At 52.8% G+C, this 18,514-nt stretch overlaps 1 protein-coding gene across 1 annotated transcript; it reads right to left on the bottom strand.

The window, feature by feature from the left end:
• Nucleotides 1-1,657: 1,657 nt before the first annotated feature.
• Nucleotides 1,658-16,894, bottom strand: Abcb8 (ATP binding cassette subfamily B member 8). The gene is made up of 16 exons (XM_052173020.1): nt 16,718-16,894; nt 11,686-11,995; nt 11,219-11,374; nt 11,045-11,139; nt 10,819-10,924; nt 9,987-10,148; nt 9,783-9,868; nt 9,577-9,674; nt 8,785-8,890; nt 5,918-5,951; nt 5,468-5,604; nt 5,211-5,305; nt 4,722-4,855; nt 4,080-4,227; nt 2,693-2,943; nt 1,658-2,161 (listed from the first exon to the last, which is right to left on the bottom strand). The coding sequence occupies exons 1-16, from the start codon at nt 16,810-16,812 to the stop codon at nt 2,012-2,014; spliced, it is 2,163 nt and encodes a 720-aa protein (XP_052028980.1). The 5' UTR covers nt 16,813-16,894; the 3' UTR covers nt 1,658-2,011.
• Nucleotides 16,895-18,514: the final 1,620 nt, after the last annotated feature.

Raw genomic sequence — 18,514 nt, forward strand, 5'->3', positions numbered from 1 at the left:
TTCTGGCCATGAGTGGTAGAGACAGAATTCCACTGACCAATCAATCGGTCACACTATGCTGGCTCTGACTGTATGGACACTAGTCCTCCTAGCAAGTACTCGGGGCTTAGTCCCAGAAGTGGCTTAGTGGCACAGCCTAGGCAAGTAACATCTTAGGAAGGACAGGTGACTAGAAGGCTTGTGGTACAGATGTGACTTTATAGGGCTATTGCACTGAGTGTTTTAAGGGTGTGATTCCAACACGTGCCACTTGACTTTTGGAAGAAGCTCTTAGGAGTGAGTGCAGCCAAGCTGAACTCTACTGGGGGGCTGGGAAACAGGCTAGGTTGACAGGGTGAACATACCACAGGGCTGGGGACACGGGCCACTCACCATAGGGTCCCCTCGCTGGTGGGCAGTCATCCTGTGACTGCTGTCAGGGGACTGAGAATCTGTGTGTGCATTGTAGCCTGATGACTGCATGTGGAGCCAATGGCCTGGATGCTCGGTGAGGGAGACTATGGCCCAGGCCAGACAGAGGGACACGCGCATGGCAAGCAGAGGCCTTGCTCTAAGCTGCACTTGGGGTTGGGGGGTGCAGTGGAAGCCACCCCAGCACTCTACTTCCCTGGCCATTCCAGTCACATTCCAGGATTACACTAAACCAGGGCACTAGGGACTAGGGTTTTTGGGTCCCTTGTCCCCACAGCAGTGTATGTGGTCCTGTACAGGGCAACAGCAGCTGCTTCTGCCCTCTGCACCTGTCACTCCTGAAAGGCAATGTCACCCTTTGCCACATACAAAATGCTTGGCTGGCCATGCAGTCACAGCCCCTCCCTTGACCCATTCCCTGGTTTGTACAGAGTCCTACAACCTGGATGTGGATGGCCAGGGACAGATTCGCAGCAGGAAGTGGCCTACAGTACCAAGGCTAGGGGCGTCGCCCTCTGGGCATTCAGTGGCGTGCATCGGGGGAGGCATCTGCAGCAGCAAGAGGCTCCATCTGCAGCAGCAGGCTCTGGGAGCATAGGTGCTGTCTGCAGGGCCCTTCATGTGCTTTGCACAACACCCGAGAAGCCAGCAGAGGCTCCAGCTCTGGGACCGCGGGCTGCCAGCTTCCCTTTCAAGACGAGGCCGCCATCCCACCGCTTCCATGATCCTATGGTTACTCAGATCAGTCTCACACTGCATTGCATACTAATTGTGCTTTCCACCTTTGGGGCAGACTCTCACAAAGGCCAGGCTAGCCTCAACCTCTGTGTAGCCAAGGATGACCTCCTGCCGCTAGCTCCCATCTGAGGGATTACAGGTAGACACCGTGCTGGCTTTGTACTTGCTGGCACTGTATCTGTGTGGACACAAGGCACAGCAGCCGTTGGCTCTGTAGTCTCGCCAGGTCTGACTGAGGCAAACGGCACAGCCTGGTCGGAGGTGTGGAGGACTGACCGAGATGCATTTCAATGCAAGAGTAAAGCTGGGATGTGTGCTCCTACGTACGGTGAGGCAGAGCCTGCGTGGTCCTGGGTTACCTGTAGCCCTGGTTTTCTTTCTCATTTGCAGGACTAAGGATGGCATCTGTGCCCCTCACACATGGCAGGCAAGCATCCTGCTGCCAAGCTACAGCCTCAGCCTCTCTTACATTTGTCTTTTTTTATTTAGTTTTTTTTTTTCTTTCCTTTTTTTTTTTTTTTTTTTTTTTTTGAGATAAGGTCTCACTATGTAGCCCAGGATAGCCTTGAACTCTTGATCCTCCCACTTCTGTCTCCCAAGTGCTGGGATTACAGGCCTGGCAGTCCCCTGGAGTGAGGACCTGAACTGAGTGTCGTCGGGCAGACGGGTCAGCCTGAGAGGATCAAGCAGAGGTGTACATCCCAGAGGTGACCACAGAGTAGAGTCAGGATGGTCGGAGCAGGTGGGAGGAGAGCCACTTCCCACCCAGCTGTTGGGCCCAGCCCCTCTAAGGGAGCGGTGGTATAGGCCACACTCCAGCACACTGGTCTTCAAGGACTCTGTCCCCAGCAGAGCTCCAGGCTCAGGCCGAGGCCTTGCAGTGACCTGACCCCAGGGGGTCTTCAGGCTTCTCTGCAGGTGGGGTTGAGGTCAGTGAAGCATCCAGGGCTTGTCTCCGGATAAGCTCTGCATAGAGCCCGCCTTTTTTAAGGAGTTCTTCATGGGTCCCGGCCTGAAGACAGAGGAGGGTCATTTCAACAGAGTTAAACTCAGAGTCCCAACAGGGCTGATCTCTATCAATGTGAGGCTCACAGCCACGTAAGCTCATGACCCTTCTAGGGACACTTGACAACTCTGTGCTCACTGGAAAGGAACAACCTTGGGCACAGCTTTATCAGCCAATGCCACCTCTGCTCAGGAGACATTGAGAGGTCTCCTTCGGCTATGGCTGCGGGATACGCTTGTGTGCTCTGATTCTGCCTGACTGCTCCCACAAGTTTGTAAGACAGCCTCTCTGCATCTTAGCCTCTGGGCGGCCAGCTGTGCCTCAGTCTCTACCAACAATACACACATCCTCTGCTCCTGGGAGCCTATGGTTCTACCTTCCCAGAGAGTAGCAGTCTGGGTTTATCCAAGGATAGGAAGACCTTGGTCTGCTGGGGTTTTGTTCCCAGAACATGACCTCAAGCACCTGGAAGCAGGCCAGGTGCTCATCTAGCCTAGCTGTGCCACCGAGCCGCTGCCCATTCCCAGCCCGACTGACCTCACGGACTTGGCCACTGGCCATGACAATGATGGAGTGGGCCGCACGGACAGTACTGAGCCGGTGGGCAATGACCAACACGGTGCGGCCAGCACTGGCCCGGTCCAGGGCCTCCTGCACCACCCTCTCAGACTCTGCATCCAGCGCACTGGTGGCCTCGTCCAGGATCAACACTGTGGGCTGCTTGATAAGGGCGCGTGCGATGGCGAGGCGCTGCTTCTGGCCACCAGACAAGGTTGTACCTCGCTCACCTAGGAAGGGGACAGGACAGGGTCTAAAGTAATTCTTAGTGTTCATACTTGTCCGTCTGAGTGCTCCAGCACGACAGTGCACTCAGGCACCAGTGGCCCGCATGGAGGTGGGCCTCCCGAGACGAGCTCCCACCAGGTCCTGCAGTGGCAGCCATCTCCTGCATTCTGGTCTTGGCTGCAGTACGACCACTCGGCACCCGAGAACGGGCTGCGCAGCACACAGATGTTAACCACAGGGGGATCTGAAGCCACAGAGGACAACCTGGGAGGGACTGCCAAGCGGTGGCAGGGTCACAGGTCGGTAATGAGGGACACACCAGAACTGAAGAAGCAAGGAAGAACCAACCAGAGATGACAGGGCTGCCATTAGAGCAGCACCGAGAGAAGTGACAAGGGCCGCCATTAGAGCAGCACCAAGAGGTGACAAGGGCCACCCATCAGAGCAGCAGAGAGCCCTGGGCATGTGAGCACAGCTGTGAGGGCTTGGGGGGGGGGGGGAGCTGCTAGAGATGGGTGCAGCCTGAAAGGTCTGTCAATCAGCAGAGAAACCCCAGGAGGTGCTGGAACATTCTACACAGCACAGTCAGACAGCTGGACAGTCATACTTGTATATGGTACAAACAGCCCCAGAGACGACAGAAGAGCTGTGGGGATGTACATCAGATCAGGCTGTCACAGGCATGAGCTAGTGTGCCACTGTATGGTCCAGTACCCTGAAGACAGAAAAGGCCTTCACAGGACACCAGCCTGTGGTGCTGAGGGATGCCACTGAAGAGCAAGAGAACCAGAAGAACGTGAAAAGTTCTAAGAGGGGCCCTAGTTGCTGTCTTGGGCTGTGGTAGGTTCGAGCACACGAGTCCTCGGTGCCTGTGGCCTGGGCCTCCCATTTACATCTGCTATTCTAATCTCCGCCTCCTCTCAGAGCCGTCTAGTCTGCTATGCCCGAGCCATGTGGCTCAGGTTCTTTTGTTTCCATAAAGCCATCTTTGTCCCCCAGCCACGGTCTGGTCTTTCCTGGCTTGACTGACTCCTAGCTGTCCCTCTCAAGCATCACGCTGAGTAGTCTACACCAGTAGAACCATGGCTCCTGAGCCTCAGCACTGCCCTGCTGACCCACTTCCCGTCAAGGGACGCACCAACCACAGTGCTGTAGCCCTCAGGGAAGCTGCTGATGAATTCGTGGGCATTGGCTTGTCGTGCAGCTGCATACACCTCTTCATCGGACGCGTCCGGCTTCCCAAAGCGGATATTCTCCATGATAGTCGTTGCAAACAGGACTGGCTCCTGCAAGGTTGAGTGGAATGTAGACACAGAAATAGATCTACAGGCTATACTCTGAGCTAGCCTCAAAACTTGGGCACATGTGCATAGGACCATGCTGCAGGGCAGGTCTGAAGTTCAAAACCAAATGCTAATCACGTGAGGGCAGGGTGGCTCATTAACAGGAAACAGAGTCCCCCCACCCCCGCATCCCCAAAGAGGACACAGACCACCTCACCAAAGGTGATGATGGGCAGGCCCTACAGTAATAGGAGGCCATGTGAGTTTTGGCCTCTCCTGCGTGTGGCTATTGGCAGCCTTCGAACTGCTGCTTAGGGATCCTAAGCCTGCAGCCCACAGGAGCTGTGTCTACGCTCTGGAGTTCAAGGACAAAGCTACAGAGGGAGAGGGACATCCGGGATCCAGAGGACGGCCAGGAACCATGACGACCACAGACGTCCTCAGAGGAACAGGGCCCCAGGCTTGCTGTTGAGACCCTGCCCAGCTCTGCTCTTCACCTGGCTGATGAAACCTATGACCTGACCCCGGAGCCAGGAGGGGTCAAGAGTGCGCAGGTCATGCCCGTCCAGCGTCACTGTGCCAGTAGCAGGGTCGTAGAAGCGCTCCAGCAGGGACGCAACTGTGGTCTTTCCTGGAGAGAGGGGGAGATGTGGAGAGGAGGGTTTTGAAGAACTGCCCAGCAAAGACAGACCCTTTTTTTTTGTTTTTTTTCGAGACAGGCTTTCTCTGTGTAGCCTTGGCTGTCCTAGAACTCACTCTGTACACCAGGCTAGCCTTGAACTCAGAAATCCGCCTGCCTCTGCCTCCCAAGTGCTGGGGTTAAAGGCGTGCGCCACCACGCCCGGCTAAAGGCAGACCCTGGTAGCACTGGAGGATGCCCATCCCAGGCAGCAGCAGGAACCATGGAGGGCTGGCGACCAGCCCTGCTCCAAGTGGCTACCAAAGAATACGAAGCAGAGGATGGAAGATGGCGAGGTTTCTCTTACCTCCCCCAGACTGGCCCACAAGAGCCACAATCTTGCCAGGGGGCAGCTTCAGGGTGAAGTCCTTGAGCACCTCGAAGCCAGGTCGGCAGGGGTAGCTGGGGGTGGCCAAGAGAGCCCCAGTCAGATCAGGTTCCTGGCCCTTACCTCCTTAAGGCCTTGTTACCTCCCAGGGCCTTGTTCACAGGAAGCATTCAGCTGACTTCCCCTCATTCTCAGCCCAAAAGACCGTTTTTCTTAGCCTACCCACCAATGCTGACCTGAAGCTGACATTTTGGAAAGTGATGGAACCATGAAGATCCTTGCTGGGGATGCAGTAGCCCCCGGTCAATGGGATGACAGGGCTCAGGGACATGTACTCGAAGACTCGGGCTCCTGCGCTCAGCCCACGCACCACCTGCAGAAGGAGTCCAGTTTGTGGTTGAGATAAAAACTGGGGCTCCCATGGAAGGGGGGCTTCTGCTACCAGAAGGCTGCACTGTGTTTTGAATCTCTCATAGTAGGGTGGAGCCAGACTGTGGTCTTGGGGTTCAAAAAAACTTGTTCTTTGTTCTTCCTCTGCCCACCCCCAACTATAGGCAGCATTCACAGCAACAGCAGCAACACACACACACACATACACACACACACACATGCACGCACACACAGGGCTCACACCTCTCTAGTGATGGATGGGGACTCTAACTCAGACTTGGGACAATCTCACTTACCTGACCAAACAGGACAGAGATGCTGGCCATAGACCTGCCAGAGGAAAGAGTGGGAAGAGGTGTTAACAAGAGCCAGAGAGAAGGGAAGGCTGTGTTGGGAAGGCATCAGCAGGGCTCACATGAGCCCTGGGACCCTGGGACACCGATCCCTGAGCTGCTGTTCCCTCTTCAGTTAACAGTGCCTGCTGCCAGAGCCAGGATCTGGAGAGGCGCTAGGCAGCAGCGGATGATGAAGGACTGGGACTCAGTGGTGTGCCCACGTGCTTCCCAGGCCTTCAGTAACCAGGGTGAAGATGGCCCACCGGGGGTCCTAACTGATCCTGTGGTCTCCACCAGCTGATGCTTAGACAGAGGTCACAGGGATAGGATAGTTTCACAGTGGGAGGTCAGATCTAAGGCTGGACTTACTTTCAAATTCAGGTGGAAAAAGTTAAGCCCTTTCAGAAGAAAAATAGAGACAGGGGACTAAAAGGGACGCCCCCAAAGCAAACTTCCTGACATAGATTTTACTGTGGGCTTGCCCTACAAGTGGGCATGTGTAGGTGACGCCATGTGTTTATCTGTCTAGACGGTGGGTCACCTCCCTTGTCTTGGCAGGGCTGGGGCTGGGCGCCTGCGGAGGGCTAAGAAGGAGGATGAGTCACGGTCCCCAGTGGGGCAGCCAACCCACTTGATATTTCACCGAGTGCAATGGGCCCTTTCTGAGAAGAGGAAAGACTGCTGTCCCACAAGCCACGGACTGAGTTCACTCCTTCAGTGCCGGGTAAGCCCCCCAAAGCCCTCACGGAAACAGTTATGGCAGGCTTTGGGCAGTAGGCACTTGGCAGGAATAGGAAGGCCGTGGAGGGAGGGTTAAGTGGGTGAGTTATCTGTGGATGTGACCAGCTCACAGGAAACCAGGAATCCATGAGAGCCTGGCAAAGGGGCCAACCACAACTGAAAACCAAAACACACATGACTCATGGGAGTGCTCTGACCTCGCTCTGAGAGCTGGGACAATAGGGCCAGCCTGGATTACCATGAAGTAAACTGGCTTGGGCAAATTCCCTACCTGGGAACCATCCATTCTCTGCCAACAGGAACACTTAGCTGAGCTGTGAGGCCCCGCTCGTCCCTCCCTTGGACCCCAGCCCTGACACATGGGCCCTTGGATACACAGCAGGAGGCAGAGAGAAACAGCAGCTCCTAAGGAGGCCACGCCCTCTAACACTGCTGGCTGGCGATGGTGACCTGGCCAGGGCCCGAGACAGCAAAGGCTACTCTCTGGGTGGCCCTGTACTCTAAGCACAGCGCTCTTTAGGCCTGTACAGTGCAATAGGCAGGTAACAACATGAAGGTGGGAGGCGTATGCCCAGGGAAGAGAGCCGAGTCGTTCATCTGAGTCCTCAGGACTAGAACGTCATCAGGAGCTGGGGCCCACACTGACCAGGGAGTTAGGTCAGCACAAGGAAGGCAAGGCAGCAGAAGGACACGGCGATCTCCACCTCTTTCACAATCAGAGCACCTAGATAGCACAGGCAGGGAGGGTCAGCTGCGGGGCCACTGGGCAGATAAGGCTTCCGAGGCCAGAGGTCTGAGGGTCTTTGATGTGGAGCAGAAAGGGAAGCAAAGGCAGTGCTCCTGTAGCTGGGAACCAGCGTCCTCTGCTCTGTAGTCCCCTGGCTATGCTGCGGACAAGACTGTCCTACCATCTCCAGGTTGGCCTCACTTCACACTAGACAGTAGCAACCAGACACTGGGCCTTTCTCTAAGAAACGTGGAGTTACAGCAATGGCAAGAGAGGAAGCTGGGCAGGGACAGGGCACCACTATGACGAGGAGTGTCCCCTCTGTAGGGAAGGGCCAATCTGAGAAGGGGAGAACTCCTGATGTGGTTGGGGCTAACATGTCTTTGCTTTTTATTTATTACAGCTTTCTCACTCTTTAAATGTTTATCATAACATATATTTAATGCTTTTTTAAAAGAAATATTTGCTACGTCTGGGGAAAGCAAGGTAGAAACAACAGTAGGAAGTGCTTGGGTTTCGCTGAGAGAGAAAGGATTCAATTGGGGCCTGCTGGGGTAGCCCACTGAGGCAGCCCACTGAGGCCACCTGTGGCCAACACGACAGACGAGCCCCAGGTGGGCCGCACAGGGTGGATGGGGCTCAGCTAAGCAGGAGTTACACAAGCAGCACCTGCCTGTGGGCAGGGGTCTTCGCCTCATGCTAAGAAAGGCCTGAGGCCGGGGCAGCCCTTAAAAAGCCTGTTAGGGAGGTATCCACAGGGTATCCAGTCCTGAGACAAGCCACACCACACGAAGGGCTGCCCCCAAGCACTGTGCTGGGTGAAACCATCCAGGCCCCAAGGGAAGGACAATACGGGAAGGACTACTTCTGCGTGGCGTTCAGTATGCTCAGAGTCAGAGGACGCAGGAAGCGGAAGGAGGTGCAGAGCTGAGGAGGAACAGGGAGCTAACGTTTAAAGGAAGACAAGGTTCTAGTAATGGGTGTCGGTGGGGGCTGACAACACTGGGCCGCGTGTAACACTTCCAAAGTGTGCACTTAACAATGGCCAGGGCAATTACATTTCCACTGTCGATTTCACCACAATTAATTTTTTTTGAAGGCTTCTCAGGGACGCTTGAGAGCTGTCTGACACTTGCTGCATCCCTGACTGGAGGCCCAGTGGCGCCTCAGAAGGCTCCTGTGGAGGTTTTGGAGGATCCACCCTGCTATGTTTTCCTGGGGGACCAGGGTTGGTGCTAGGCAGCAGCCCCTCCCCCACGTATCCTGACATCCCTGTTCTAGTGAGTGAGGTTCTGGAAGGGTGGCAGGGTGGGATGGGTACGGGGAGCTCTCCTGAGAGGTGACAGTGGTCCCCACTCACCTCTGCACTGTCTGGGAAGCCACCAGGAAGGACATGAGGTCTCCCCCTTTCAGCTGCTGTCCAGCCACAAGGGAGCCCCCAATGAATAGGGTGCCCAAGACCATACCTATATGGAAAGGGGCCAGGCAGTGAGGCGGGAAGTGCAGGGGTGAAGACTGAGTCCTGAGTCTCACCCCTACACTGCTACCAGTTGACTCTCAGCCCTCAACTCCAATTTGCTAAACAAGATGGGCAGGCCAGGTAGAGCGATATAGGCCTATAACAATTCTTATGAGGCTGAGGCAGGAGATTCATGAGTTCAAGGCAGCTTGGGATGCAGAAAAAGTCTGAAGTTAGTCTAGGTAACTTAGTGAGGCTCTATTTAAAAAGAAAAGGGCCGGGACAACGGCTCAGTGGTTAAGAGAACACACTGCTCATGCCGAGGACCAGTCAGTTCCCAGCAGCCACAGCGGCAGCTCACAACCACCTGCAATTCCCGCTCTGGGGCCTCCGTAGGTACCACATCCACATCCACCTACCCACACACAGACACACATGTACACATAAATGAAAACATAAAGGGCTGGAGAAACAGAATGGCTTCCTAACATCGGGGTGTACAGCACACTCCTTAAGGGGGCCCTGCAGCATTCTCCACAAGCTAAGGGATGACGTCATTTAACATCCCGTAGGAGTCAGAAGCTGGGACCTCTCACAGACGTGGTCCTCGGCGTTAGGAGCACTGGGCATGTGAAGGCCGTCTGCCGCTAGCCCGCGCCCCCTCCCCTCCCAGGCAGGGCCCTGCTCACTCACAGTTGAAAGCGATGTTAGAGAGCCCTTGGAACAAGGCAATGCCGCTGCCCAGCTCTTCTGCTTTACAGCAGCACGACTCCAGTTCTGCTTGATAGCGTCTGGGAAGAGAGGCCAGGCTGGGCACGCAGGAAGAGGCTGGGCCGAGGGCCGGGGCGGGGGAGGGGGTGAGCAGGGCCTACTTCATGCTCCGCTGTCCCAGGACTTACTCCTCCTCCCTCTTCTCCATCGAGAAGGCCCGCACAGTCCGAACATTGCCAAGCGCCTCGTCTGCTACACCTGTGGCCCTGGCAATCTGCATGGAGACAGGGAAATAGGAAGTAGTTGCAGACAGGAAGAGGCAGAAGGAAGGGCAAGGAGGAAGGACCAGAGATGCTGCGAAGAACCACGGGACAAGTCAAGAATTCCAGTACCTGCTCCTGACACTGGCGAGACAGCTTTCGGAGGCCTGAGCCCATCAGGGTGCCCACTCCCATGAGGGCAGGTGTGACGACAGCCAGCATCAGTGTAAGGCGCGGGGACAGCACGGACAGGGACACCAGGCTACCAATCACCTGGGTGCAGCTGCGCAGACCCTGAGTGGTAAGAGGAGGGTAGGATGTCGGCGCATTGGCACCTGATGGTGAGTGTTCTGCGGCAGGCTGGCCACAGCTCTGGGCTTATGAGGCCTAGGCCAGCGGTGTGAGCCCTGGAGGTCAAGGGGCAGTCTCGGGCTCCTAAATGAGCTCCTTTCTTGGCCAGCCAGGATCTGATTATCAGTTTCAAAAGGGATAGGTGAGAATGTTCACAGGTCAGACCCTTTTTATTTAGACAAATGCACTGTGTCTGTTTTGGACACGCTGGACTGCACAGGAATACAGACTGCCTAGGGCCAGGGTGCTGCCAGACCTGGGACCAGGTGATGGAGGGGTGCACAGGGTGGGCTGTCAGTGTGCAGCAGTCAGGCATGAGTTAGACGCCAGGTGGGGGCGGGTGCTAAGGGGTCATGCTGGGTCAGGTGAGTTTGCTTCTGTCAGGGTCACTCATAAATGCCTCACGATGGCTTTCTGGGGGCGGCAGGGTTCAGAGCATGGAGCAGCAGTCTGTCCTGACCTTGACACTTTCCCAGCGCCTCCGTCTGTCCGAACTCTTTGTTCCCTGTCTCTCATACCTTCCTCAGACAGTCTACACTAAGAGCTGGGCAGGATGTCAGGGCTGGGGCAGGCGATGCTGGCCCGCAGCGTCCGCACAGGCCTGACCACTGACCTGGGAGATAACAAGCTTGAAGGACGACTTGAACTCTTGCACATCCGTCGTCAAGCGACTCACCAGCTGCCCGGTCTTTCTGGCATCAAAGAAAGCAATATCTTGCCTGGTGGTAAGACATGACGGCAGCAGGTGAAGGAAGAGGAGATGGTACTTCAGGATTGTCCCCCTAGACCTCGTGGTTTACCCTGTCTACCCTGGCCCCACCCACTACAGCTGCTAGTACCGGAGCAGGGAGCTGAAAAGGGCTTTCCGCATGTCCACGGCCATGCGCTCACCAATGCGGGACAGCAGCACTAGGTATCCAAAGGTCAGCAGTCCCTGTAAGAGAGGGAGGCCTGGCATTTAGGGACACTCCAAGAAGGCTGCTGTGAGCCCAGGCCCTGCTACCCGGCTGTACCTGAACACCATACAGTAGGAGCAGCTGGATGCTGAGCTTACGGGACTCAGACGCAAAACTCCCCACGTGGTCCCTCGTGTACTTGGCGACAATCTCCACCAGCTGGCCCAGGAGCAAGGGGATCTGCACATTCACCAGTGCTGCACCTAAGGCCAGCTGGGACAGGGACAGAGGGGACAGAAACCTGGAGAGGAAGCCATATTCATCCCCTCCCCGGCTCTGGCTTCTCCTCTCCCCCTCCTTAGCCCTGCCTTGTCCACACTGTGGCTTCCCATGTGGTCACAGAAGTGCCCCTCTGAGACCTCATACCCCACAGACTCAGCCCCTTGCACAGGTTATCCTGATGCCCCAGAGCCTAGGCTGTCCTTGTCATCACCACAAGGCAGGAATGCTACCCCTGTGCAGCTCAGGTTTGGAGTTGCCTAGCCCTTCCTGGCCTGAGCATGGAGGAGCAGGGAAAGCCTCACCACAATGGCTATCCCCAGGGCCAACAGGTGGGGGTGAAGGAAACGCCAGAATAGCTTCCAGTTAAAGCGCAGCTCCGAAGCACGTTTGGGTTGGGCAGGAGGGGACCCTTTGGCCTCACATCGTGCTATAAGGCAGAGACGGGGATGCTGCCACAGGACTGCGGGGACTACTAAGGTCCCTCCAACCCAACACCAGGCAGAGGGGCTCCGGTGGGAAGCTGGTGGGCCTCGAGGGAGGTGAGCCCGGAGCTGTGACCGGAACTGGGCTACAGCCCGCAGGAGGCGTGAACTGATCCAGTCATCTGAGGACCTGCAGGTAGAAAAAGGCATTGACAGCCCCGGGCCTGCTGCCCTTCAAAAGACTAACACCCGCACCTCCCCCCCCCCCCCCCAGAAGGGCTGGGCTGCTTTCTGGGACAGCAGTGTATCTGCAGCCTCTCCCACAGATGCACAGATGCTTTTATTTTACTTTCCTCCCCCCACCCTCCCAGACAGGGTTTCTCTGTGTAGCCCTGACTGTCCAGGAACTCACTCTGTAGACCAGGCTGGCCTTGAATTCAGAAATCCGCCTGCCTCTGCCTCCCAAGTGCTGGGATTAAAGGCGTGCGCCACCACTGCCCAGCTTTCTTTTGAGATAATATCTTCCAATATTACCCAGCCTGGCCTTCAACTTTTGCTCTTGGTTCAGACACCTGAATAGCTATGACTACAGACATGTGCTACCTCACCCAGAAAGAATACCTTAGCACATTCTTAAGCACTGCTGATCTGTAGGACACCTGCTCACATGTGGAGCAGCTGTGGAATGTTTGGCTATCAGAGTACAATCCTAAGAGCCTTTGCCTCTAGCACTGTTGTCTAGCCCACATCAGCCAGCAAGAACCCTATGCAGCCTCCAGCCACCTAGTCAATGCAGATCTCCAGCCTACAGGGACAGACCAAGAAGGCTTTCTAGAGGAAGGCTCCGAGAGAATCCTGGGGGTGGGCTTCTTCTCTGTGCCTACCCCTGCACATGTGCAAGGTGATCAGCACGGAAGACGTGACCTAGCGAGAGAGACTTAATGGGCCACAGCTCTGGACCTGGAAGATGCCCTTATTCTCACTTGGTAAGGAGAAGAACTGAGTGAGAGATGGTATTATTTGTTCCCAGGAATGAGGTGGGCCATATGTTCCTCTAAACTGCTGTGGGACTGCTGACAGAGGAAACAAAGAAAAACACAAAGGACTGATTTTTGTCATCCTTCAGGTCCAATGTGTATAAAATGGAAATGTAGATTTGGCTGCTTAAAATACCTGTAAACTTACTGTGTCATAGAATATGGAGCTGACCAAATCGGACGTGATCTCCTTCCCCGGGGGTCATGCTGGTTGGGGTGAGGGTGGGGTGGAGAAGCACAGGGTTCAGAGGGTAGGCGCTACTGGGTTTGACCGCAGCATCAGAAAAGGCACTGGTGAATAGACACTCACTAAATCCACACTGGGGATGGTGGGGAGGTGGGGCAGACCAGAGCCCTAGGGAGGGCCCACGTGAGAGAAGAGTTTGAGCAACAACGTGGCTTTGACAGGGCACGGGGAGGCAGAGGAAACAGGTGCCTTGGGAGGCCTTTGATTCCAGTCTGCAAAGCTCTGGGACCTGAGAAGGCCACCTTCTCAGGAGGGGTTTTTAAGGCTATCTGCAGTTTTTAGGATAAGGTAATAATTAGAGGTCATAATAGGGAGGAGTCAGAGGGGAAGGACCGGACAGAGGAGACCAGTTTGGAGCAGAAGTTATCTGGCCAAAAGTACACAGACCAGTGCTCAAAATATAGCAAGGAAGAAAGACTTAGAAAGAAGGAAAGAAAGAATATGTAAGCGGGTGTGGCAGTGCATTCCTGAAATCCCAGCACTTGGGAGGCTAAGACTGGAAGATTTCAAGTTCAAAGCCAGTCTGGGCTACAAAGTGAAACCTGGTTTTAAAATAAAATAAAATAGGGGCTGGAGAGATGGCTGAGCAGTCCGGGCGCGCTCTTACACAGGGCCTGCGGTGATCCCAGCATGTCGGTCAGGAAGCTGGAGCGGATCGCGCCCCGCTGCTGTCCTGACACCTGTGCCCATGTGCCCACACACACTCATAATTAACAGATGTCTAGTTTTTCTCCCCCACCCCCCACTATGCCTTATGTGTATCCAGATAAAACTCACTCTCTTTTCTTCCTGTACTACTGTCTTAATTTTCCAGCAGACTTACTCAGGGGGCAGAGGCATATTTTATATTCCAGAACTTAGGAAACTCTGGGATATAAGATATCTATTGAGTAGATGTTTGCTGAGCTGTATATGCCCTTGTTAGATATGCTGTAAGGCAGACCACTGCAATTTTTGCAAACATACAGATTTACTGTCGCTGAAATGGTGCACTGCACTTAGTACAACCCAGTACCAAGTGTGTGTGTGTGTGTGTGTGTGTGTGTGAATGCCAAAGTAAAAAGGTTTCACAAAATATGTTCATTACGAACCAAATATTCTGATAGTTTCTGTTATATTCCTTTCAAAATAACCCTGATCTGCTAAATTTGTTTCACGAACTAAAATGAACACATTCATTTATCTGATCTTACCTTGTGCTGTTTATGGTTCAAATATTATCAACACCCTCAGTCTTTTTAAAGACTGTTTTCAAACCATTAATAATGTATCATGGCTACTTTCTAGCTTATTTCAGCTCCTCCAAACCAAGAAGCCATGGGGACTGCCAACCATCGGTGGAAAACTTCCCAGCACCAGTTCGAGTTCCCTGGCCAGCCCTCCTCCTTCCACCAAGCAGATGGGCTGGCCTCCCAGATACCCACCCTAGGAAACCTTCCTCTGGACCTGTCAGGGAAACAGTCGCTTCTTGTAGATTATTTACGGTTAAATTCTAGGTTTTGGGTAGAGGGCACTCCTATAATCCCAGCACTCGGAGGCAGAGGTAGGGGGGTCGCCATGAGTTCAAGGTCAGACTGGTCTACATAGAGAGCTCCAGGCCAGCCAGAGCTACAGAGTGAAACATTGTCTTCAAACACCTAAAAATAGTGCTCAGTGGTTAAGAGTGCTGACTGCGTTTCCAGAGGTCCTGAATTCAGTTCCCATCTACAATGCGGTTGTGGGATCTGATGCCCTCTTATATACGTGTACTCACATATATTAAATAAATAAATGTTAAAAAAACCCAAAAACTAAACTAAAAACAAAGAGCTGGAGAGGTGGCTCAGTGGTTAAGAGCACTGGCTGTTCTTTCAGAGGACCAGGGTTCAATTCCCAGCATCTACCTGCAAACTCACAGTTGTCTGTTCCAGGGGATCTGACACCCTCACACAGACACACATGCAGGCAAAATACCACTGTACATAAAAAATAAAAAAAAATTACTAAGAGACTTTAGATTCTTGCATGCTTTCAACCCATTATTCTCTCTGGATCAATGTGGGTTAGGTTTTTTTGTTTCTTTCTTTTCTTTTCTTTTTTTTTTTTTAATCTTACCAAGAATGGATCAGGAGCTGGAGAGATGGCTCAGTAGTTAAGAGCACCAACTGCTCTTCCAGAGGTCCTGAGTTCAATTCCCAGCAACCACATGGTGTCTCACAACTATCTGTAATGCGATCTAATGTCCTCTTCTGGTGTGGCTGAAGACAGCAACAGTGTACTTAGATATAATAATAAAATAAATCTTTAGGCCAGAGTGAACAGGGCTGGAGCGAGCAGAGGTCCTGAATTCAATTCCCAGCAACCACAGTTCAATTCCCAGCTCACAACCATCGGTACAGCTACAGTATACTCACATATGTAAAAATAAAATATATAAATCTTAAAAAAAATCAGATTGTTTTTCCATCCAGGGTACTAGGAATTGAGTCATATTTGACCAATAAATAAATAAATAGATAAAATTCTACCACTGAGCCATGTCCTCAGATCTACTTTTACTCTTTATTTTTAAAATTCATGACATTTTATTCATGTGTGTGTGTGCGAGTGTGTGCACACACACACTTGCCCTCCAAAGTAAGTGGAGGTCAAAGGGCAGCTTGAGTTGGTTCTTTCCTTCCACATGTAGGTCCCAGGGACTGACAAACTCAGGGGATCATGTTGGTGACACTATCTTTACCCACTGAATCATATGAATGGCCCTTTTACTCTTTATTTTGATACAGGATCTCACAACGTTTATACATTCCGCTGTGTATTGGATTTAGACTCAATCTCCTGAGTAAATGGATACTAGGCCCTGTTCAGACTGACTTGATTCCTGATGATACATCTAGTTCTAAGAATCAATTCCTCATTTGTTTTGTTCACTCAGAACTCACTATGTAGTCTGTGTTGGCTTCAAATTTCCAGCAACTCTCGGGCTTTAAGGCGGATGCTGCTGATATTTCACTGTGTAGCTTGGGCTGGCCTTGAAGTCACAATAGATCCTAGCTAGGGATTAACTTTTTTTTTAATGTACGGATGTGTTTATTTATTTAGTGGATTTGGGACAGTGGAAGTAAGTTGCCGAAATTGCATCTCTCCTACAATGAGTTCTCAAGTAGAATCCAGGTCTTCAGGCTTGGTAGCAAGTGGCTTTACCTGCTAAACCATCTCGCCAGCTCAGGAATCGCTTTTGATCATTTAAAATTTCGGCTAATCCTGAAGCACCATCAATAGTAAAGTCTATGAACACCAATTACAGATCTACAGGTGGATTACCAGAGAGTGTATGAGAGCAGCGAGTGGCGTCCCTTAAGGGGGCAGAGGTGACTAGGTGTGGCCAGCGCCCTGGAGTCCGGCTGAGTCCTGACCGCTAGTAGATGCAGACTTGCTAGTGGATGCAGACCTGCGGAGCCTCCTGTTGGCACCCACAATGCATCATGAATAATTGAGGTCAATTCCCTGGAGAGTGACATTCCACACCCTGCGGGCTAGCCTACAGCTCCCAGCAAGCCCCGCGCCAGCCCAGAACTACACCTCCCGGCGGGCCCCGCGCGCTGCCAGCCGGTCAATGGTCCACTCTAAGTTGCTCTTGTTCTTTTACCTGGCGGCTGAGAACGTCTGGAAGCGCAGGGATTGTAGCGACCATCCTGGAACTGGGCCACCCCGGATTCCGACACGAAATAAGTGCACTAACATGTTGAGGCAATAAAACAGGGGCAGCGAGCAACGGCAATCTCGCACTTATCCTACCGAGGGTTCCATATTAGCTATGGCCCCCATCCCGACAACCCCTTCTCATCTCGGCGGTGATTGGAGGAAAGACATATCAGTCTTATCGCAGTCTGTGATTGGATAAAATGTTGGCTGTAGGCGGGACCAAGCAGAAGCAGCTCAAGCTACCAGTGGCCTAGGCGGGTGCGGGTCGGGGGTTATGTGACGTTCATTCTCACATTGGTAGACAGCCTGGCGCTTCTGACCCCGAGCCGTTTCTATAGAGTTATTCCAGACAATCTCTATGTGCCCTGGCATCTTCAGGGAGTGAAGAGTGGTGGTTCCGTGAGAAGGAATGAGTGAAAACGGATCATGGAGTTAAAACACCACCACCCCCAACCCCCACCCCCACACCTCAACCCAAACCAAACAAAAACATACATGCGCGTGACATGCCACCACTGGCGACTCAAACTCCTGGAGATTAAAGTTTTTCAATGCATTGAAAAACTCTGTGTGATCCTGCTACTGACACTAAATTATTGTGAATTATTAGTATGTAGGTCTTGAAGTTTATCAAAGTGCAACCTAAGATCTAACCTTTAGGTTTCTTTCTCATTTGGGTCTGAATCACTGGCCAAGGTTCCAGCTCAAACGCGAATAGCTGGTGCAGTAGTTGGGCTAAGCTTGTTCTTGGCTATAATTATCTCCCTTAGTACCCCCTGCCACAGAGCTCTGACTGGCCTGAGACTCTCTTTATAGCCCAGGCTTGTCTTGAACTCGCCATCCTTCCTTCCCAGTGCTGGGATTACAGTCTTGAGTCACTATGCCTTCTGTGTCATTATTTTTTAACTGCCTCCTCCACTGGGTTGTGGCTTCTTGGTGGGACTGCCTCTGACTCATACCTTTTTCCCTTCATGCTTCTGTCAGGGAAAGGCACGCTATTGCCCACTGCCCACCAGGGGGCGCCATTTCTGGCTTGCATCTGCTCTCTGGACATTTGAACATTGTTATTAGTGTTAGTAGTATCATTGTCATTTATTGGCGGTGCTTCCGGGATTCTGTTTTTCTTGAGCTGAGGGGCGCAAAGGGATGCTCTGGATATGAGAATGTAGAATGAAACTAGATAGAGCAATGAGCCAGAGTTTGTTTTAGATTGGGGCTGAGGAGATCAGGATGTGTGTAGAGGTAGTCTTAAACAAGTATATACTACAAAGAATGCTGTGTAAGTGACGTCAGAGGTAGGGACCAGTTAAAGCTACACTTACCTTATCTCTCTGGAGGTCTCAGAAAGGTCATGGGAATTTCCTGTCCCTCTCAACCCCCACTTCCTTGAGATTCCATTTTGCCACAAAGCATAGCTTTGCACCTTACTCAGCCACAAAAGTATGGAAGTCACGAGCTCTTGTTATATAAGAAGACCAGGCAGTCTGGGCTAAACTTGTGAGATGCTCCATGGATGTCCTCCATGCTCCTCCAGGAAATGTTCTAGGAAACACTGCTTGCCTCTCCGTTTGTTTCTGAAACACTGGTTTGATCGCTGAAGGCCCTGACACCTGCTTGCTAAGTCAGCATCTCAGGCACGGGCTTCAGTAGGGCACTTGGTGACTCAGGACCTTGGGAATGGCGTTGGGCAAGCCATCAGACCAGCCACCTGGGCCCCTCCTCCCAGTGAGGCAACAACAAA

Source organism: Apodemus sylvaticus, chromosome 2 (assembly GCF_947179515.1).
Source record: "Apodemus sylvaticus chromosome 2, mApoSyl1.1, whole genome shotgun sequence".
Lineage (NCBI taxonomy): Eukaryota > Metazoa > Chordata > Mammalia > Rodentia > Muridae > Apodemus > Apodemus sylvaticus.